The 24,105-nt window shown below is 35.0% G+C and overlaps 1 protein-coding gene across 1 annotated transcript in view; it reads left to right on the top strand.

The window, feature by feature from the left end:
- Window positions 1-24,105, top strand: part of LOC124636926 (protein CEPU-1-like) — a 97,229-nt gene that overhangs the window by 59,899 nt on the left and 13,225 nt on the right. The window contains exons 2-4 of the mRNA XM_047173199.1: window positions 7,347-7,474; window positions 18,918-19,125; window positions 21,615-21,788. Coding sequence (XP_047029155.1) covers window positions 7,347-7,474; window positions 18,918-19,125; window positions 21,615-21,788 — 510 coding nt within the window. The remainder of the gene's footprint in view (window positions 1-7,346; window positions 7,475-18,917; window positions 19,126-21,614; window positions 21,789-24,105) is intronic.

The following is a 24,105-nucleotide window of genomic DNA, read 5'->3' as shown; positions in this document are numbered from 1 at the left end:
AGTATGAAGAATTGAAGATGTATGGTGATGATGTCCTCCTAGCCGATATTATCAGCTACGGCGGTTGTTCTCGTATGTGGAGATCAACCAACTGCGCAGGACATAATATAGTGCATGCATTTGCGCAGACACAGGTGCATTCACTATTCCTTCACTCTCACAGCCCGATGGGACGGCAATCCGATACGACGATACGGAGAGAGATCAGGCGCAGGACCGACATTTACGTGCTCTCCAATGCAAGGGTGTATCAATCACTAACTTTCAGGCTCCGGGCTGCTTTGTGAAAGTCTTCTAAAACCCACAAAGCAATTTCGGCCCGACTCGGGAATCGAACACGAGACTTGCGACAGCTAGACCAAGGAGGCAGTTAAGATTTTCTTTAAAAACATGTTTTTTCAATTGTCGGCCGACTGTTTAGTCTACTGTATGCAGGTTCGATGAATCGTACTAAATTTTAATTTGCAAAATAACGTTAAAATGTTCAGTGTTTATACGATTTTCTGCAATTATATTCTACGGAGGTTTTAATACAAGGTTTGGTGACGGCTCGTGTCTGACACCGGTACGCTGTGTTTGTTTCCGTTTTCTTAATTTTTGTTAGTTATTATACTTTAACGTGTTTTGTGTTTTAAAGTTTTGTGTAATTAAATGCAGTTGTTTTTGTCTAATTGTCTTTAATTTGTATGGCATGCTTTGGAGCGTTTTTGCTGTTAAAAATTCATATTTTAGCCGACTTAAAAAAGGGAGGTGCTCATTTTGACCTGTATGCATGTTTAGGTATATTATTGAAGTCAGTTTTTTTAAAATAATATTTTGATAAAAAGATTTTATATTTTTTGGATGTCACCTTATTTATTATTTCATGCCAGTAAAGACACATTTTGTTCATGAATGTTCAAACGCAGGCAAATTTGTGATTGACAGAAGCTCAGCCTATCCATACAGTTTCCTAGAAATTCAATAACGTGCTGTATACGCAAACAAAACGTTGGACAACTCAATAGGAACTCTTGTGACAACACCATGTCATGTTAAAAGCTTAAATAAAACAAAAGACTGCGTTTCCTATTTTGAAAAGTCTGGACATATTTGTACTAGCTGCTAGCTGCTGTCTCATGTCATGTCTTTTTTGTTGGGAATTTATCAAATGAGCTCTCCCGTAAGAAGGTGTCAGATTCTTACTGGCTAAAACTCACCACGTTCCTTCTAGAGCCCTTTGTATACCTAAGCCGCGGTAACTCTAGCTTATGGTTGGGAAAAAGTAGTCAACCAAATATGATCAAGCACACATACCACAATGTCAATATAAACGTAATAGTATGGATAACGATATGTGGATGTTTTTTATTCTTTCATGCAAAAAATACTGAAATTAATTATTCACAATATACATATTTACATTAATTGAAAATAAAATAAAATAAACTTATATATATATATATATACAACTTAAAACTAATACAGTGCATCAAAAAATTGCTCCTCATCGCTGTCACTGGGTAATGTACCCAAAATACTGGCAGCATTGCCACGTTGGATGGCAATGCTCAACCTCTGTGCGAAATAAAAGCCAGCCTTTGGGTCCCGGGAAGTGTCAACCAGGCGCTGGGAAATATCCCTGGCAAGAAGGTGCGCCCTCGGACCCCACGGCCCCAGAGTTTCAACCCCAAACGGCTCAAACATGTAATTGCCTATAAGGTTACTATATTTGCGCCGCTTGAGGTTCTCTGCTTGTGCAGCGGCGGAGCCAGCACAACATGCAGTTCCGGGAAGGTGAGATGGCGCAAGAGTGTCGACGCATGTCGCGTCCCACACTAAAGTCCTACCCACCTTCCACGGAAATAGCGACATGCCGTCTGGTCTCTTGCCATCGTCACGTGCCAAGCCATTTGGTTCGAGTACGGCTGGCACGCCGACGGCAACAAGAGCGCGACGGATCACGTCGTTTATGTTGGCATGTCGTGGTATGCGGCCGGCACTCCGGCTGCACGACAGGCCGTGGTGACCGAGGCTGTTGACAGCTTCCCCGCAGCGGCAGCGATGAGGAGAGCAGCATGGAGCACCTAGTCGGAAATTAATTAATTTAACTTTCTAAATAATTTATCTAGCTTAAACCTACATCAGAATAATATATAGGCCACCTTTTCTATGTGCTCTATATCTATATAAAAAAAATGAATTGTTGTTCGTTAGTCTGATTAAAACTCGAGAACGGCGGGGCCGATTGAGCTGATTTTGGTTTTAAAATGTTTGTAGAGGTCCAGGGAAGGTTTGAACGATACGAAGTTCGCGGGATCAGCTAGTAGGCAATATATCTAAGCAAGTAAAACCGTACAAAAAGTCACGTTTTCTCTCCATAAACCGTTTAACACATTAAGCTCGTACAATGAGAACGCACACCTCGTGGCGTGACTCCACCGAACGCCACAAAGCGAAGCCAGCTAGGACTCAATTATATACAGTTTTAATTTCTGCGGCCTTTTCCGACATTCTTCTTTATATTAACGTAATTAACTTGTGGAATTTGATTTTCTGATTTTAGAACAAAAGTTTGTGGGACAGAAGTTAGTGATTGTGGTTATTAAATAGATGATTTGGCTGTCATAGACTGGGAATATTTTACGATGGATTTTGACGATTAATTTGTGGTTGTACAACATTGACTTCTTACTCAATTGCTAGAGAATAGTTTTGTTTTTATCAATAGGTATAAATATTTTGATGAGGTTTTTTTTTCACGCCCGAAGGCCTCGAAAACTACTATTTAAGTATATAACATTTGTAAAATGATATCCTGTTCGGAAGCTTCTCTATTCACGGCTGACATAATATGCTATATTATTTATCTGGGTACGAAAAGAAGTCTCTACGGGGCCAGAGAATCCTTAACAAGCAGCCAGTTGATTTATATTTAGATAGGTTTCTATATAGTCACATTAGATACTTGCGGAGTTACAAGAATTTGATCTAATTTTAATTTAAAAGCCGATTGAAACCGAGTTCACCTTTTGGAAATACTACCTACTTTAAATGCATTATCAGACAGAGTAATAGAGAACACTAATTTAGAAGTACTGAGCAATGCACATCCAATTTCCAATAGCAATGAATCAAACTAATCTGCTAGGTATTAACTGAATGATACTTTTGCACGCTCATGCAGTTTCATAATTATTGATGTCGCTTTCAGATTGCATAAATTGAATACTTGATAAGTAACGTAATGGGTTCATAAATTACCGAATTTATTGAGATGATTTTGTTGGTTTGTTTATTCTGTTTAAAATTTGCTGGTTATTTACCCATATAAAAATGTTAATTAAACATTAATGTTAAAGTTTGTGTTAAAGATTTTGATCCATTCAGAGATTAACAAAATTGGTTGTATGTAAACAACGTAGTCAGAAAAATTTGTATGTTAATAGCTCTTATACTAGTTAATGGCTCTAACAGCTATGTTAGCTAGCGTCATCAACAAAACGTACAGTTATTATAATCTTGATACATACACTATGTTATTAAAGTTGAAATGTTCAAAAAAAAAAACATAAATAAAACACAAGCCTCTTGGTCATTAGAACGTTAGATTGCCTTTTTATCAAACTGATTATTTCAATTAAGACTTCTACTAAAAGCATCTTCTTTAATACATTCTTCGAATTCAGCTGTCGCTACGGTAAGTTTTCAGTTTACAACTAACCTCAACTATTCAAAACAATTATTTCTATATATTAAAAGCCAAAGGGTAAAACAGCATGACCTCGATATCCCGATCGATACTAGTAAACGAAGCAAACCGTTGCATTCTTGCTGTCTTAAATATTCATTCATGTATGTCATGGAGAACTAAATGACTAGCGGAGGTGCCATAACGGAAAATCGCCTAAGAAAGTAGCGCGCTAGTGGGCGGGGGATGAGGAACGTTACTATTATCGCCTTTATACGCCTTCTTCGGACCCGTCAGTTTTTGCTATACCGAAGTTCGTTGACAAAAATAAATAAAAAAATGTCTGGACAGATTTTCACACACGGTCGGTTAGCCCCATGGTAAGTTATTAATTAACTTGTGTTATGGGTGCTAACACAACTGATAAACTACATATAGCTACATATATACATATTGTAACACCCAGACCACGGCCAACAAACCTGCTCATCACACACATGTCGACCGAACCGGGAATCGAACCCGGGACCTCAGGTTCGGAAGTCCGGCATGGGGACCATTGCGCCATCGAGGTCGTCAAAGAACCCAAACGCCTCGTTAGTTCACTAGCAACTGATCGTTTTCGTCATGCCCATTGTACGAATTTGACCTAGAAGAAGGCGCCTGACCTACCTGCATTACGGCATCTCCGCTCATCTTTCCTTTCTGCTTGATGTATATAGACACAGCTGTGGCCGCCATTAACGCGCTCTTAAATATTTATATAGGCGATATGAATTATTGGATTAGGGGAGTCAGAATGGTTGGATTTTGAATGTGTTCTTATTTTGAAATTGTATTCGAATGGGAGGAATTGTGTTTTGTTTTTCTTTTGAGCCAGTTGGTTTATAGTTGCTTGTGTTTTAAAGAGGTTTCTGTCAAAAAGGATTTTTACCAAGTTTATATGCCTTTTTTGATTATTTCAAAGAGTTCATAGCCTTGGTTTGGTCACCGAAAGTAGATTTGTCACGGTATTACATACAAAAAATTTATATTACTCCTTTCAAAGATTCTATACAATAATACAAGAAGCCAACATTAAATAAAAAATCAAATCAACGTAAAACTAAAGCGTTTCTCAGATAAGCGAGGGTACCACAATTTTATTAAAACCCCATTAGGTACTAATGCTGGCGCTGGAGCGAATTACACAAATGGTACGAGTGTAGACCCCATTTCTTTAATTGCGGATCTATATTGATCTCGGACTAACGGGTTTATTGCCTTGCAAGCAATTGTGGCAATTGATGTTTATTCTGTTTGCTTTAGTACGGTAATTTGATGGTTTTTGAGTGTATTTTTTGTGTGTATAAAGTTGTACATTTTTATTTACCTTACCTAAAAATAAACTTATTTATATACTTATATAACTAAAATCAATTAACTAAATGTGTAAAAATGGTGTAAAAAGTTATGTGTTTTTGTAGTTTTTTTTTTATGTGATTATTTAATAATTTGTTGTTATTAGGGGTTCTCCACGATTTAAGACTTGTCTCTTGCTTAAACGTGAATACGCCAACCAGTTTTTTCTTTAATAATTTCATAGCGTTATAATAGGAACTTTATACTATCTACTTTCCACACAGAGTTTTAAAATATTATTTTACTTTTTGCTTGATAACTTACAGATAAAACCGAAGGATGTGTTTTCATTAAAATAATTGCGTTCAAGTTTCAGGACCGAATTTTCCAATTAAATTATTAAAATTCTGAAAATACATTCAGAGAGATAATTTTAACAAGACGACGTACGATGCTCGGAGAAATTACTTACTTAAAATTATTTTATAAAATATTTCACCTACAAAAAAATAAATACTTCACATAAAATCCCACCCAATTCACATATTCACCAACCAATAAACAAATTAAATATTAATCATATTAAAAGTTTCTCATGTAACATCGGTTTTCAGGAGATTGCATTGTCGGATCATCCAGTTTACCCTGACCTCCGGCTCCTGTCTAGTCCTTTACAATATTGGAACATTTTGCTTTCGATGGTTTTAGACGCAGAGGTCAGGTAAGACTGGTGATGAAGTCGACCCCCGGGTAAACAATTAGTAAAAGTTAAACATAGATTGGGCCCGAACTCCATGTATGGCCAGTTCCTCATTTGTACCAAGAGCATGTAGATTAATAGATAGGTAACTTGTTCTGAAGTACTCTGGGTTATAAAGTTCTTTACAAAATTTGTTTGGTTCGATTTAATTATAAACCATTTAATAAGTTGAAGTATGAATACCAAACTTAGTGGTGTCGACAATTATTTAGATAAATATCCTAATATTTTTTTACCACATGATTGCTTTGCTGCCCTGGTAGCTGGGTTGAGAAAGTCAGATAGGCAGTCGCTTCTTGCAAAACACTGGTACTCAGCTGCATCCATTTAGACTGGAAGCCGGCCCCAACACAGTGGGGAAAAGGCTAGGCGCATGAATTTGTTTTGGTGCTCGCCAGAACGCCAGGAGTGAAATTACTAATAATTAGACCCTATTTGACTTTAAGCCGATACAATCAAAAACCAAAATATCAAACTTCAATCAAACCAAAACCATCAATAAACCTATTAACATTCGCCTGGGGTCCGAAACACCCCAAAACATTTGGCATATTTGGTACAGAAATGACACATTGCGGGCGCAAGCGGCAAACTTCGGGGCTGATTCGACCAGTGATTGTTAAAACTTTGCCGAATGTGCCAGGGTTAGAATGTAAGGGTTAACTGGTATGAGCTGAGTAGCTGTATACGAAGGTTCTACTTTGTTACAATAGTTTTTAGTGTTCGGTTTTGTTAGTTAGAAATTGAATGGAGTTTGTTACCTGGATACCTCGATTGGGGTGTTTTGATATGGTTATGATTATCAGAATCAGAATAAGCTATTCAAAACACTTCTGAAATTCATTTATTATGCTCGTGGAGCTGGTCCTATAGGATCCTTTTATGACCCTATCGTAGGAGGTCCTATGGCTAATGATGTTAGTTTAATGTAGACGGTAGTTCTTGTACTTGTGTTAGTTTAATGTACCTAGACAGAAAAGTTGCATTGGTTCTCGCCTGATATGGAATCGAACTCATACTTGAGAGGTTAGTTCTCTACCCACTAGACCACCACAAGTTAAGTTAGCCACATATATTCGTATAAAATAATCTAGCTTGCACAGTTCACAGCGAACTATTACTGAAGTCAGTGTGCTTCAGCTCACACGAGTTAAGATAACTCAGTTAACAATAAGAACATATAGTTCTTGTGAGTTTATTCCTTTTAGTTCATAATAGTCGTGTTCTGGGAAATGGGTAGATTTTATTATTTAGAGGATTGTATTTAGAGGTGCTTTGTGGCGTACTGTTCGAGATTTTAAAGGCAATATTATAATGACTAAACTGATACTTCTCTGTCTAATACATATTACTTTGTCTAGCTTTATAAAAAAATTAAAGCTTATTAGTTGAGGTTGGCCTGTAGATAACTCCACCAAATAATTTAAATTATATACTTGTATTTGTGACATTAGTGTCATGAACTCGCTCCAGACATTGGGTGATAATTTAATTTTTACCGATAACATTTATCTATAACTTCTTTACACTTCAATTAAATAATTTTTAATTTAATACTAAACTTTTTGTTCCCAGATTCTCACGTGGTGAACCGCAAACTGATAGACGTCCCTCAGTTCGAGAGACCCATCGGCAACCACACCTTCCACATAGGCAAGGAGGCTGTTCTTGGATGCTCTGTCATCAACTTAGGGAAGCATAAGGTAAGAAATTATTATTAAAAAATCGAGGATTTAAACATGGAAGGAGATTTTTATCTGTATTAGATTGGTCTTTTAGCTATGTATACAGTCAAATCGCTTGCTCCAGAGGCGTTAAGAGAGTAAAGTAAGTTATGCTCTGAAAAGTTTGTCTTGACACGTCCAGATTTGGCGAATACCATGACTTTTGCTAGCAGCACGTACGCAGCAAAGGCTATATGTGTATAAACACAAAAAATAAAGAAAAAGCAAAAACTGCGTGAACAGCGAATATACCAGATTTGGACCCACCATAATGATATAAGAAAGGTTTATCGATACACGATCAAACAAATAGCATTAATTCAGCGCCATTTAACAAAGTCAATCGCCGACATTGTAATTAATAAATAAACTTTACACCAACAGACCCAAACAGCGATGTCCCCCACAAAAATAAAACTTACTCGGTACTTACCCGAAATTTTCAGAAAATGTCTTTTCTAACACGACTTCATTTTCAGTAGATACTTACGTTCGTAAACTGAAAAGTTTTCGCTGTCTCCCCTCTGGCTTAATTATAATAAAAGTAATTAACACGAAGTGCTATTTTCCTTAATTATGTACTGCGGTTTTATAATTTAATTAATCGTATTTTCTTTGGTAAACGGAACTTATTAGAATCTTCTTATTGCGCGTGATTACTTTTGTAAATTGTTTTTTTTACATTTATTGTTATGTTAGCTTTTACCGAGAAGGGCAGTAATTTTACTTGCGTAACGGCGAGATTCCAGTAAAATATGCGAGTCCACTGCTAGCATGTGTTTGCGCACAAAGGTTGCAATTTCGCGGACATTAAAGAAATGTTCAAACGCAATTTGTTACTGTTTGCTACAGTGAATAGACCACGAGTAACATTTGTGTACATCACAGTGTAGTACACCGATAAAACTTGCCTGAATATACATTTAAATATACATTTATATATATAATTGATATTTGGGTTAGGTATTATTAGTTATTTTTTAACACTGCAATCTTTTCTAATGTTACTGGAACCCTTAATTTTATAGTTTCAAGTAGGTATCAAGCCTTTCGTTCCAACATATAGTTTAAAAGAACTTCTTTTGTCTGGGACTTTGATACCTATTTAATATCCACTTCATTTGTTGAACTTCCAGAAGTTTCCGAAACAAAATGCGTTGGTTGCTTTATTTCCTTAAGATGCACGTTACAGCGTAATTACTGGGTGAAGTTAATTAATGTACGCCATTAAAAAGTGCAAGCAACGGCTGGTAATTAGAATTTTATGTTCTAGATATTTTCTAGATAAGAAACTTGATAATATCCAATTTCTTCATGGAGTTTTTACTTCATTATTAAAGTGGCTCTTTTTAAAATGAAGTTAATGTGTCGATAATCATAGTGAAAGAAGTATCACTTGCTTGACTTTTTATATGACTTGTGATGATGTCCTCCTAGCCGATTATTGGCTACGGCGGCTGTTCTCATGTAAGAAGATAAACCAACTGCGCAAGACATATTATAGTGCACAGGCATTTGCGCAGACACAGGTGCACTCACTATTCCTTCACTCTCATAGCCTGATAGGACGGCAATCCGACACGACCGGAGAGAGATGACTTGTAAGCCTACAAAAAGAAGTCATGAATATAATATAATCTATTTCAAGCTATCTATTCTTCTTCTTCTTGTTTCGTGTCGATGACATGTCATATTGAGACTACACTATGTCTATTATTTTATTGGAAAACATCTCTGCAACCTTTTGAACAAAGTATTGATCGAGCTCTTGTCCAGGCTTAAATATTTGACGTCTTAAAACCACTTCAGCTAATAAACCAATTGTGAAACCACGTGGAAAACAAAACACTGGCTTTTGAGCAAAACAAAATGGCGGCCGTATCAGCCTCTCGGCACGTTTACAGACAATTTTACGCACTTGAGCTAAGCAGCCGTGAAGCTGGTTTATATATAAGGGTACACGACAGACTTTTTAGTCGGCCGATAGTTTGATCGGGCGCTTGATAAGTACGGAGGTGTATGGGACGCGCTTATAACAACAATCAGGTATTTGACAGGTATCAGATCGACTTAAAACTTAATTGTATTCACGATTTTCATTAAAAAAAGCATATTTACGACTGCGATGGTAGTATATTTTTAAAGAAATATTTTTGTCTCAATCCATCTTAAGGTTGTCTAGAAGAGACTGCTCTTAGCGATAAGACCGCCCATTATGTCGCCTACTTCAACTACATAGATTAAGATCAAAAAATGTAAAAGTCGGCCGACTATTTAATCTTTAGTGTGCAATTCTAAATCGTAATGAAGACAAGTCGTCTGTTTATTTACCCAGTTGACTTTGACGACATATTTGTATATCATTCCTTGTACAAATTGCAAAATTTTAATGAGAAACATTCGCTTAAACGCTGGTTTGTAAATGTTTTTGTTGAGACTTAATTTTGCTTGAGGAACTGTATGACAAACCTCTGGATTTTTTCTATATTTTCGTTATAAGATATTGACTAATACTATTAAGAAAATCTCTATCTATGCACATATCCAGTACCTAATCTTCGAAATGGCCTAATCAATTTTGATACGGTACCACGTAAAGTAATGTTGGGCTTCTCAAAAGTCGGGCTTTTAATAAATAACACCCCATAACAAACCACACTATTTACTATTCTGTCCTAAAAACCTTCAGTCGTAAGTAGAAAAAACCTTTTCTATTTATATTTATTCGTGGCCAGAAACTTGCGTAATTAAAGGGCGTACGTTAATCTCAATTGCTTTTACCCGACTTATAAAAGAAGGTAGGCAGAAGTGTAAGTGGGTGTTTAATTATGAATTTCCTACTTGCTTTATTTTGGAGAGTCCAAGATATATTGCGTAATTCGAAACGGGAATCACCTAGGTGATGGCATTTTATACATAAGTATAGGTATGCGACTTGAGTGTTAGAATATTTAGGTTCAATGTCTACTTGTGCTTGATAAAAAAAAAAGAACTCAATTTGCCTAAATAAATCTAAAAGTATCGTCTAATGACTAAACATACCTACAAAACATTCTTCATAGAAAAAAAAACATTGTGAATTATTGGATTACAATAAGGATTTTAACATTGTAATGATCACCAGAAGATTTAAGAGGGCACTAATTTATGCCGTGTAATCACTAGAAATACAGTTTGTGTCACGAACCAATTTTTAGACCACACATTTCCCTGTCAACTATTCACAAAACGAAAGTAATCATAAAAAACACAAGCAATTTTATTTGAAATTCAAAACTCAACGATTTTACAACGAAACAAAACAGAGAGACAATAAAAAAAATGTACGAGCGTAGCTATAAAACACATTTGTAGCTCCCCAGAGCAATATAAGCTACGTACAAACATCATAAATTTCAGCGCACATTTGTATCACAAATGGTAAATGAAGAATTTGAATCACGCACAGCCAGCAAATTGATTTGGTACTCGTCAACCACCACATTTAAATCCTCGGTCACGTTCTGTTTTATTGTGAGCCAAAAGTTACAATAGGTCGGCACGAATAGTAATCTACGGTTGGGGTGTTATGTGATTCTTGAAAATTGCTACCCCGTCTCAGCCGGAATGTAGCACTGAATTAGAGTACATTTTGTAAATACGCTGCTCTAAACGTTGTCTATATTTTTTTGTTGTTGTTTAGAGATATAAAAGTGAAATAGATAAAAGGATTTTTTGTTAGCTCTGATTTGTGGTGCTAGTGGGCATTTATGTTTTTATTTTGTTTCAAAGTGTTGTTAGGTAATAAATATCAAACAGTGAAATGTTATGTGTTACTCTGCGTTTGTACATGATTGAAATCAAAGGAGAAAAACGATTCAGAATAGAACATTGCACTTTCTCCATATTTCCTACACAATTGAAGGTACAAAACACAAAGCAAACAAAATTCTGTGCCAAGATATTATTCGGCAACATATTTGGTAAATTGCTGCACTAAAATTTACATTTGCCATTCGAAACATAGTTCGATGAAATTCCGAATCCAACGCAAAGCCATATCATTACTAGGGATATCATTCGACACTAATTAATACCCCTTTTATCCCATCATAAACACGCGGTATGAAACCTTTTAATGAAACGTAAATATTACCTAATAAAGTATACTATTTCCCACCACCTAATATATCTTTATGAGTTCGTATAATCTTTAATATGCAGCCGGAAATATGATTATCATCTCATACAAACGCAGTGTTATTATACCCGACCCGATATGGGATAGTGATGGGACACAAGATTGCTTTTCAGTGCGAATTATTCGATGTTAGTCGATTTTGCGGATCGAGGACAGTGCGCTCCAATTTTGTGTAATATTAAATCTGGTAAATCGATTCGGTCGGGCAATGTGGACAAGCTTAACAAAATTAAAATCTTCGAACTAAAAAGGTATTTCATACATGTTCGAAAATTGCATGAAAAATTCAAAAAAAGTAAACAAAATAAAAGCAACGTAATTTGAATTTGCAAATAAATCAGATTTGCAAACATTGTTTGATAAAATAATTAATCAGTTGTATTTGCGTAGTGGATTAAATTATAAATAAACATGAGCATATAAAGCACTACGAATGAACCTAGTCGTTTATAGTGCAAACAAAAGTCGACTAAATTATTCGAATAAACCTGTCCCAGCTCTACTCTCGTTAATTTTATACGTTTGTACAAGGGGCTTTCTTTATTAAATGTAGATATAATTAGCAACATTAATGTCAACAGTAAAATAAGAGACAAAATTAATTTCAAGAAAGCGGCTCCGTGTAGAATACCTGCGCTAAGATAATTTGGTTTTCGTTGGTCTTTAAGGAGAATACAAAGAAAATAGCTGTGGTTTCAAACGTTAAGTAGTACATTTCAGCTACTTATTTAACAATTAAATTCGTTTTTAAATCTTAATAAGCTTCAGAAACTAAGACTCTTTTTCCACGTAGCCTCTTCGAAAAACACTGTGCGGTTTGTGGAAATTTCAAACCATTTGACACTATAGGCTAATCATGATTTTGACGCCAGGATTTATGCTTTCGAGTATAGCGTTTTCGACTAGCTAACTTACTTACGAAGCTCAAACAGTTATCAAAGGTTTATAATATAATACAAGCTGTTGATTTGCATCCGTGCCATATTCAAGGAGGTAATTATGCTAATGATTCTCGACCCAAATCAATAAAAAAATTGGTACGTAATTTTTTTTCTTTAATTTTTTTTCGTAATTCCGTAAATGTCATCTAGCCGTATTTAAACTTGGCGCGTATGTTACTGGCATTAAAACCGTGCTGCACCCTCACACAAACGCAAACACAAAGCATACGCAACGATCACTCATAAATTTCATTCATAAAATTGGATTACTTCTGAAATACCACGACATTACAATGACAAAAAAAGCAGTGCATATTAGTTATTTCCCATCTACTGTAATTCCAATCGATTATTTACGTATTGTATGTCCTCCTCCTGAACTATGGCACAAATGCAAATCAACACCTTGTATAAAGGTACATAATATTTCCAAAGAAACTGAAATAAGATAACATACGAATTCAATAGGATCAAAAGTATTCACAAATGAATGACTCCGCAAGGAAAAGCAGAATCTGATTAATTCATCAATTAATATTAATTCATTTCAGTCGAGATCTGATTATAAATAGCGATAATAAATTGATAGGATGATGTAAAGACTGAAATATCTGATATAATATAATCCCTCGGTAAAGGAACAAATTTTGATGCAACAAATAAGGGGGAGTCATGGTGGTAGATGGTCCAATTCAGAAGCGATCAGACTAGGAATATCTGTTGATAGATCACGATCAGTGACTATCATCTCGCCTTAAAGTAAAGAGATTAATGTTATATGTGTACTGTGGCATACTAACACGTCTCATACGTACTTTAGAGCACATTCACACTAACTGATTATCTGCTATTACACGCTACAAAAATTCGTCAGTGTAAAAGCGCTTAACGTTCGCAAAACAATTGAACAACATACCCATTTGAGATTATATTTTGGAGCGCGGAGACCAAATAAAGTGTGAAATAGAAAGTATGAAAATGCTACTTATTCGTATACCAATTATTGGAGTAATTATTATTATTTTAATTTAAGCGACGATGTATTCATGCCTTAATCTCCATTTAGCGTGAAGGAATATTGTAAATTCAATTTTAAACAGTACATACTGAACACATTTAATCAATACTTTGCAGAATTACATTCAAATATCTCACTTGACATATCCCAAGTCGAGTTGAAAGCATGCTGTCTACCCATCAAAACTGGATTATCCAAGCAAATCTTGCACCGACTGACCTACCCGAAGACAGGTTAATCTCGCTCACTCAACACTATTCAATCATATCGTATAGACCCGTGTCAAATCAACCCAACCTGACAAGAATCACTCAGAGATTTTCTAACAGTATTTAAAGTAATTGGACCATCACCATTGCGCATTAAATTAATGGTACCTGTCAGAATTCGTTGGAAACGCTCCTCGAGACGAACAAAGGAGGAGAGAGGCCCATCGCTCTAGACGCAACAATGGGGTAGTAAAATGTACAAGAATAAGGGGAAGTGTAGGCAGCAAATGTGCGATGTTTGATAACTGTTTTGATGTACGCTGTACGTCTCTGGTTCGTATCGTTTGTTTTCATGAGCGAAATGAGGATCATTTGTCAGTTTGGATCATATTTGTTAGGAGCCTTTAGTTTGGTGTTTGTGTAACCACATCATTTATAAAGGCTTTTACTGGAAAGAACTCACTATGCAATAATCTAACCGTTTGCAATAAAATTATTAATTATTACTTGCACAGATTTTTGCCCACCATGGAATAGAATGGTTTATTTGGAAGGTACATATGACACTACCTACACTAATTTGAATATAAAGTGTGCTGATAAAAGACTTGTCTTCTCATCTTTAGCCCGACATATTCATCTCTCTTTCCACTTCACTAACATACTGAAACCATCATTCACACCACACAAACATAAAGTATTAATACCCCAATGCGTTCTCATACTCATTTCTCAAAAAATCTCATTACTAATGTACTTTGTGGGGGAGTCCCCATACAGAGTATTCTACAAAGAGTCCATTCGATAGCAATACTTTACACTGGCAGGAAATTTAAACGTATCATTCTGTGAGTGAGTCTGTTCTCGATAGCAAAAGGCATTAAAAAGGTGAAATAAAACTTTTCTGTGGTGCTATTTTATTTCTGGGTACCATTTCGTGGGTGGATGGATGTCTTTAGTAATTATTTTACAGTCATTTTGTGAGTAACGAAATAAGTATGAAGTAAATTTTTAAAAACAAGAAATATGGAATGTAATTCTTCGTTGATAGTTGAATGCATGTGTAGAAAGCTCCTTGATGAAAATTAGGTGATTGAAATAAAGAAAATATTCTATCTTGAATAAGGTCTAAGATGATACCTAATCTTCTTAAAAATAGATGAATCTAAATCAAAGTTCGGTCATCAATCATTATTCATTGAATAATTGAATTAATTCCAAATCAGTTGAAAGAAAATATTTATCAAAATTATCAGTTATTGTGACGAATGACTGAATCTGTCTACTTTAAAACTAAACTGATTTTAAAAATGGCTTTCATTCGTTCAATAGCTTTTGTTATTATTAAGAGTAATAAATTAATTGTCAAGTTTTATCTTTAAATAAATGTGTTCAAAACTAAAAAGCTATTATTTTAATAAATAGAATAAATAAACTAAACATTTAAATATTAACTTTGACATTAACATTAAAATATAATGTTATATGTTACATAATAAGTAGGTACCTAACATAAATGTTTATATGTAGTTGCAGACTCCATGTTCACATGATGAGTTCTAAATGTTCAAAATAATGATTTCGCGTTGCCACTGAAGACATAATTTCTAACAAAACAATGTTAAGTGATATGATCACTTATAACGCTTTCACACTAGCGATTTAACGGTCGCGCGTAGCAAAACCGAGCTTATATGTACGCGCAACACATTCCGAGTAGCAAATCGGCGAGTGATAAAGCGCTGTTAACGACGTTTTAGTATTTATTCTCAGCACAACACATGTCACTTTCACAATTCTTTATTTATCAAGTCATATCCTTTTCAAGTGTTATAAAGAACACCATTAATTCCCCCCTAACAAAGTGCTGTATGATATGACAAAGCATGTTTCTTAAGGGGGACCCTTATGCTTTCAATTAATAGAATTGAAACCGATGACGCTTATTGTAATAAATTATTCTGAGAATATAATTTGAGTGATACGAGTAAAATACGAGTAACATGAAATATTTTCATAAAAAAATAAAAAAATAAATAAAATAAAAAGTATTACCTTTCTCCGTAGGAAATCCTGTCTATATGATATACTTGACCTATATGGTTACTTTTACATAATATACACTCATTAATGAACAGATTGACAGAAAAACGAACCTACTTTATTTTTTTTCTTTTTAGCAAAGATTTTGTTAATGTTGACTAGTTAGTTATAGTAATTAATTGAGAGAAAAAAAGTAGTAAAAAAACGAATGGAGCTTTTAATTAAAAGAGAGTAATTAGTCTTAAGAAGCAATTTGTTTGGAAAAATATCATCGCGTTCCAGATAGCCAGCGTTAATTTCAAATTGGCGCAAATTAAAAAGCGTTGAAAACTAAAATGAGATAGTTTAAATATAAATATGCGAATTGGTTTTCAAATTGTTTTATTTCAAACTCAAACATTAATATTTTGTGTTTCTTTATTATAGAATGTCGTTTTTTCGCGGTTTCACCCGCGTCCCATGGGGACTGCTACCCGTACCGGGAAAAAGTGTAGCCTATATTACTCAGGAAGAGTGTAGCTATCCAACAGTGAAAGAATTTTTCAAATCAGTTCACTAGTTTTTTTGGAGTCTTTACGTCAAACAAATAAAAATGTCGCCTCTATATAGAAAAGATTAAGTTATTATTTTTCTTTTAAACTAGGAAACATCTGAGTACGCTGACATATAATTCATCTTCATTATAATTTTGCTAAACATGGCACCAGACAAGGCCACGAAACAAACTTAGGTAATTTTAATGACCGAAAAACCAAACATAATTAAAGACCTTCTAAAAAAAAAACAGGCCAAGTGCGAGTCAGATTCGCAACGTCGAGTTCCGTACAACTTCTGTAAAAACACGTACATATGTTGTATGGGAGCTACTGAAAGTTTTATTTGATACTATAAAATACATCATCTCCAAAAAATTCAACTGTCCATCACGGTGACAGAAGGACGGACAACGAAGTCATAGGGTTCCATTTTTCCCTTTGTCTACGGAACCTTAAAAAAGATTTAACAAAATTGTATTAATTATTCAGAAGATTAATTATAAGTTAAAATATTATTTGTAAAAGATAAAGGCTCTCAGTCGGCTAAAATTAATTTGGAGTATCCATTAATTTTCTAACAAACAAAGTACCGATTTCAACCGAAAATTTGTTAGGCACTAGACATTGTTATATCAATTTTGATAAATAAAAGGGACAGAGTTATTAATTTTATGGCCTTATTGAAAGGAAATATGTATTATTATAGTTTAAAGATTTATTGGCTTAGGGTCCTTACCTAAACCTTCCTGAAATATAATTAGGTTTATTTTATGGTAAAACGTTTTGTATTTGAGTTCTGATAAAGCGGTTTATTTACACAATAAATTGAACTTTTTTGAGAGAGATTTTTCTTGCCACCACTTCTTCGTACCAAAGACTTTATTTAGGCACAAAAATCCAAAATCAATACTTCACTTTGATACAATTTGCCAATTGTTCCAATCAAAGTTCCAATAATACAATAACGCATACTAAAGCAACGTCATCAATTAACACTCTTACACAGAACAAAATCAGAAACAAACGAAAATCAAAAGCACTCCACGCACACAAACAACGAAGGAACAGTAAACAAACACCCACACAAACAAACCAAGAACATAGAAGGTACATTAGAAATGAATGTAGTTGATAATGAAAGTGTCATGCATTACGAAGCAGACATTATTATAATAGATAATGTTGTTACCCCAGGATTAATTTCTGAGAAACAACAAATGGAGGCTAATGGTACAGATTATTGTGTTTGCTGCTAATATTTTCCTTTTGTATGTGATTCTGTTGATGTAATTTGTTTTGCGAGGGGAGGAATCCTGCCCTTTGATACTCTTTTCTTGAGTTCTGATTCAGAAATGAGTTTTAGGTTAGCACTAATTATGTCATCTGTCAAAATTAATTGCGTTATGATAAACGAGCGAATATTTTTCAAAGTTGTGACACGTCGTTAAATCTCAGTCTAAGACTATTATAAGTATTTTTAAGGGCACTTTCAATGAACATAAATTAAGTTTTATCTTGACTTAAGGTTTCTAAAATCGCTTAAGATCCAAAAATATTACGTGTAATATTTTTGCTCATATGGCCTACTTATCTTTTTTTGCTTTATACAGCTTTTAAAATCTGAAAATAATAGCACTTCTAAATCTCAATGAACATGAAAGTAGGGCACAAAAAACTGCTTAAAAGGCTTGGTGAAAACTGTTTCTAAATCCGAGCAGTACTTTTCAAGATTAGCAAGAATATATTGCGGAGAACTGTCGGCTTCTCTGCTATCTAGTATACCTACGAAATATTTGCATGCATATACGAACACATTGCAAGCCAAGTCTCTTGGGAGACTGCATAGAACTGCATGCATTTCTGTATCCTGCTCTCATAATAATAGAAGAAAAACAATACTGGAAACAAAACGTTTGAAAAACTTTGTATTCTCAGTACATTTCGTCAATGTCCGTTGATGTTAATCCCTGTTTAAAATTCAAAGAGCCTGCGGCCCGCTGCAGTCTCGAGTAAATTAAATAGACGACCCTGTGACTTGGCGGGATGAGATGTAAATTCCTCACTGTTGGTACTGTTGCAACTATGGAGAAAGAGCAAAAACTAATTTGCGCATTTTAAAATGCCTTCGCTCGGAATCGTGGATCGGTGAGGAATGGTTTACATTAATGAAATTGTTGCGGAATGTTATTTCGAACGGTCTTGAATTTTGTATAAATTGCTTTAGAGATAAAATCTACGAAACTTGGTGAAAATCGTTGGTGTGCTCTAGAGTCAAATCGTATGAATTCGTTCTTGGACTAGTTTAAAAAATAGAGCTAGCATACATGTAGCAATTTATAATAGACAGACATATGCATAAATAAAATATTTTGTTGTTATTCCTCTTGGGAAAAAGTGTGATTCTAGATACTAAATTTTTGCTTTTGATACCCAATGGGAATTTTTGCAGGCCAATATTTTTTCGCACTGACCAATCTTCTTTAATTTCTTCTCAGGTGGGCTGGCTTCGAGCAGAAGACCAGACAGTCCTATCCCTGAACGACCGAGTGGTCCTAAGTCCTCGGTACTCCGTGAATCTGGATACTCCGAGTACTTGGCAGTTAAGGATTAGACCGCTGAGGGCTGAGGACCGCGGCTGCTACATGTGTCAGATCAATACCCAGCCTAGTATGAAGTGGCAGATTGGTTGTATCGATGTTTATGGTAAGTATCTGAGCGATTTTGAACTTTATAGATACTTCTATTATGTGCTAATTTAAGTTTTTAAGTCAAAACCTGTATTTTGAATAAGAAGTGTCAGTTTCTTTGTCAATTTTGAACGCCCAGGGTAAACCGTCTTTGTCAATTTTTATTTATAGCAAGTACTGTTTGAGTAGTTTCTATAAATATTTGATGGTAAAAACAACAAAAAGTAATTTAATCGCTCGAATTTCACCGAATAACTTTATCTTTTAATATAATTCTATTTAAGTTAGAGTTGTTTGTGTATCTAACAAATGATATAGTAGGTATCAATATCTTTAACAAATAATCCTTTGTTACAAACGATGCCTCTTGTTTCCATCTAAACGTTTACTCAAGAGTTTTAATTAAAAACTCCTAAGTATTTATTATGGTTGGTCCCGTAAATTAAAAGAGAAATGGCTCCCCACTCGTACAACGATATTGAAAAGGTGTAGCCGTAAAGAACTTAAATAAATGACACAACAAACTTCTCAAACAGGAGGGAATATATTTTTTAATATAAACTCAGGAACGAACGATTCCTTTAAACGAGTAATAGGTAAGAATAAAAAGAGAGGAAGTCTTAAGCTTATTAAGGATAGGGGACGGATCCGAAGCTTCAAAACATTTCAAAGTACTTACGTAGAACTTAGAACAAAACTCAATATCAATGAAACGTCTCGAATGAACGTTGGAAAAGTATTTTCTTCAGAAAAATAAATCACCTTAAGAGAAGTTAACGTTATTTCTCCGCACCATTGGAGGTGGGCGCCAAGTTTTATCGTTCACAGCTCAAATTAGTTCAGAGGGGGGGTTTATTCTTTTTTTTCAAATCTCAAGTTTTGAAGTATGGATTTCAATATTGAATTTTTTACTATGTCTCCGAGGCGGCGTAACTTTTAGGGGGGTGAAGAATTTAATATGTAATATTGCGACGGTAGTCACGGGGGATTTTCTTTTTCGAATTCCAATTGTGTAAAAGTCTAAATGGAATATTTGGAAGTATGGATCAGGGGGATATTTGATAGGTTTCATTTTGATGAAATTAAGACTTCGGGATTTGTTTGACAGAAAAATGTAGGTCGCGTTACTTTCCAATTACCTTATGAAAATAAGCCTGTGGAGTTATTTTACTAACATCGACTGTAGATATAACTACAGTGAATAGTTTGGTTGTTCACCGCAGTCTGGCAACTTCGACATTTGTTGAAAGGTAAAAAGCCTTAGTCGGCGAGGCAGGATTGCTAATTGTTCTGATTCAATCTATTAGGAGCCCAAAACAACTTTTGGCCAGACGCCTCAAGTTTCATCGCTTGAAGTGTTCAACCAACTTGATAGCTATCGATTTTGGCTCACTTTTGTAACTCTAGCAACTGTTGCTTGACAAGCGTGGTGGAATTCATGAATTGTTTTCAAATAGTTTTTATAATTATCTGAATTAATGAATTAATAAAAGTATATAAAAATATTAATGACAAAGACATAATATAAAGCTAAGAAAATATTTCGTTTTAAGTCCAAAATTTTAGTTCTCAGAAAAGGTTTGATGTCTTCAAAGAAATTATGTTAACATTTTTATTCGTCTCTTAAGTTGACAGACTGGAACTGTTTTTATTTTAATTGGGCATAAATTATTTTTTCTTGCTTTAAAACAGGTACCCAAGCAATTAAAATAGTGTTATTACATTTTTCGTACAAAAAGTCGCTAAAGAAAATTGTTTTTAATTTTCTGTCAAGCTTGACAAATAAAAACCCCATCAAACTACATAGGAATATAGAACATCGATATAAACATCTTATATTCAACATCTCCTCGAAAGTAAATAACAAACTGTTTCGAGTAAACGACCGGTGCAATACACACAGACAGTCATAAGAATATTTTTATGAGCGCCCCAATGCAGAGTGACTCAGGCAAATCTTTAAATGTGGAAAAATATCCTGCAAAATTGCATGCGACCCGCCTTGCGTTTTTCTCTGTTTTCCGTATATACCTACTGAATTTTGCAGGTGTTATACTAGTTTTGTTTTGCAATGCATTTGAACTACCTATCTACTAGAAGTTGAAGCAATATAAACACGCACGTGTTGTGTATTCTTTTTCCTTTTTTTAAACATATTCGATTGTGTCCAGTTAAAAGGATATTTGATTCGGGCAGTTTCGAATATATTTGAAATAATAATAGTCAAATAAAATATTTATTTGGAAATAGGGTTTTCACTTCATTGGTTGATTTTAACCGCGAATGGGGGTGGTGTTTTTTTTTTGAAATTGTATAAGTGCGTAGAATATTAAATATCCGACTAAAATGCATTCTTAAATTAAATTACCTACATCATAATATTTTTAGTCCTCAGCATATTATGTATGTTCCATCTAACATATAAATCGTCAATTTTTTTCACGGCCATACCTATCTCTTATTTATGGAAGCTTTACCTGATAAATTAATTGTCTTTCTCCCTAGTACCACCTGACATCATAAACGAAGAAACATCAGCAGATGTTTCAGCCCAGGAGTTGGATAACGTGACACTCATCTGCAGAGCATCAGGACACCCGCCTCCGAAGATCACGTGGAGACGTGAGGATCACGAGCCTATGTTGCTGAAGAAAGTCGGGAGCAGGGATTTTTATAAAGGTATTTATGGAAATATCTAGACACACGGCAGTGTGTCCGCCAAGTTCGAGCAAAAAAAAAGCGACACACCGGCCGTGGGTTATATTACACGAACCATTTCGGGCCAAATTCTACCCCCCTATAACTCAAAATTTATTTTATTTACGCATATCAAATTTCTAGTATCTGTTGAGACCCCCTCACTTATCTAAAATAAAAAAAATCATTAATATATCTTTTGTAGGTCTTGAGATATGGACGTCAGAAAATCGCTATTTTTACTATACACTCACTGACTGACTGACTGACTCACTCATCAAAAACCTAGACCACTTCCAATGGTCGTATTGACTTGAAATTTGGCATGGAGGTAGGTCTTTATGTCAAGGTAAAGGGAAAAATCTGAAAATGGCCAAGTGTGAGTCAGTTTCAAAATAATGAAGGTGTTTTATACCCGGTGTAAATTTATACCCCTAAGGAACTAAAACGAACTAAATTTATCTATATTTATATAATATATCTTCGAATGGTCGTACCGATCTGAAATTCGTTACAAAGGTTTGTATTTAGTCAAAGTAAAGTAAAAATCTGAAAGCGGCCAAGTGTGAGTCACTTTCGAAAATAACGAATGTGTAACTTTGATGCACGAACATAATATATGATAACATGTCATGTCAGTCAGTTGGTAAATCTAGTCCATTTAGTTAATTTAGTTCATTTCTTTGTAAGAAGCATAGTGCATATCCAAAAATCTGAAAGATAGTATAAATGAGACATTTCCTTAACTAACTTAATCATAAGAAAAAATAAAATAAACAACCTTACAAAAATAAATGAAATCCCACCCAAAACAAAAATGTGAAAGGTTGCCAATTTCGATAATATGGGAATGCTTCGCCTATAAAAGAAGTGAGATCTGAATAAGTAGGTACCAAGTTCCATACAAATACCTCAGTTAAAAATAGTTACTTTTTAATGATGTTACTTGGCAAGTTTTAATAGAAAATTATGTACTTAATTCATTGCGTTTAGTAGGTTTATAACAAGGTGTGTGAAAACTTGCCAAGAACCATCATTAAAAAGTAACTATTTTTAACTGAGGTATTTGTATGGAACTTGGTACCTACTTATTCAGATCTCACTTCTTTTATAGGCGAAGCATTCCCATATTATCGAACTTGGCAACCTTTCACATTTTTGTTTTGGGTGGGATTTGTTTCACTACATTTGTTTTATAGTAAGAAAATGTGAATTTAAAGTTTGACATTCACTAAGGGATATTAGTCAAGTCGACATTGAAACAACAAACGCCAACGTCTTACTTTATTGTATGTTTCGAACCAGTTTTGTAAGTACAAATTTCGATAATACAGAATAATTAAAATAGGCCGATATTATTTCTGAAAATTTCTAAAATCTCATTACCATTAAGGCTTTCAAATTCAATAGCTGCCCAGAAGGGATTTCTCCAAAAAATACGTCATATGAATTTTTAAGGAGGAAATCTCAAGAGCCAATGGTCCGGAACATTGCATACTTGAAGAGCCTTCAAGTCACCAGAAATGGGAAACAAAAGGAATTATTTGTCACGATACTATTGGAAAAGTTTTTGGAGCGAAAGCCGCTTTGATCACGAAACATTTTCATTCCGAACTTATTTTTAGACTGAAATTCAAAAACTGCTGTGATTTTAGTACTTGTAGTTTTGAAATTACTAAACATTTTTATGTTTCAGTAATTAGAGTTACGTACTCTCCAGATTTGGCCCAATATTCATAAGTGCGTATTTACTTTTTAAATTCCCAAACGCTAGACACTGAGCTCTTATTTAAAGGGTATCGTTTGTGTAGTAAAAATCTTACAATAAAGGTTATGGCACATTATAGCGGCACCGCAACAGCACGGCTCCACACCAGCATTTAAGTTGTCATTCAATTTAGAGCATTAAATCGTGTATATTATAATATATTTCGTAATGTCAATATGAAAAAGCCAACGGCGAGCAGTCAGCGTGCTTGCCGCTTCCACACAACTCGACTCGCCGCCCGCGTGCTGCAAGCGAGCGGTCCTCATGCGTACAGCGCGCCGACGGCGTGCTAATTGCGCGCCGACTCCGAGCCGGCAGCGAAACAACGTCATTACGCCGTGTTCAATCAAAACATCAATCATAATCGTCTTAAAATGATATTGAGTTTGCTGTGACAGTAAGCTTACACCTCGCGGCCGGCGCGCGGCCGGCGCGCCGACGGCGAGCGGACAGCGCGTGGTTGGCGCGCTGTCCGCTCGCCGTAGTCTTAATTCGAGGCGACGCCGCCGTGCTGCAGTCGTGCTGTTGCGG

Source organism: Helicoverpa zea, chromosome 15, assembly GCF_022581195.2.
Source record: "Helicoverpa zea isolate HzStark_Cry1AcR chromosome 15, ilHelZeax1.1, whole genome shotgun sequence".
NCBI classification, from domain to species: domain Eukaryota; kingdom Metazoa; phylum Arthropoda; class Insecta; order Lepidoptera; family Noctuidae; genus Helicoverpa; species Helicoverpa zea.
The sequence above is the reverse complement of the archived record's forward strand: the minus strand, read 5'-3'. Positions and strand labels throughout refer to the sequence as shown.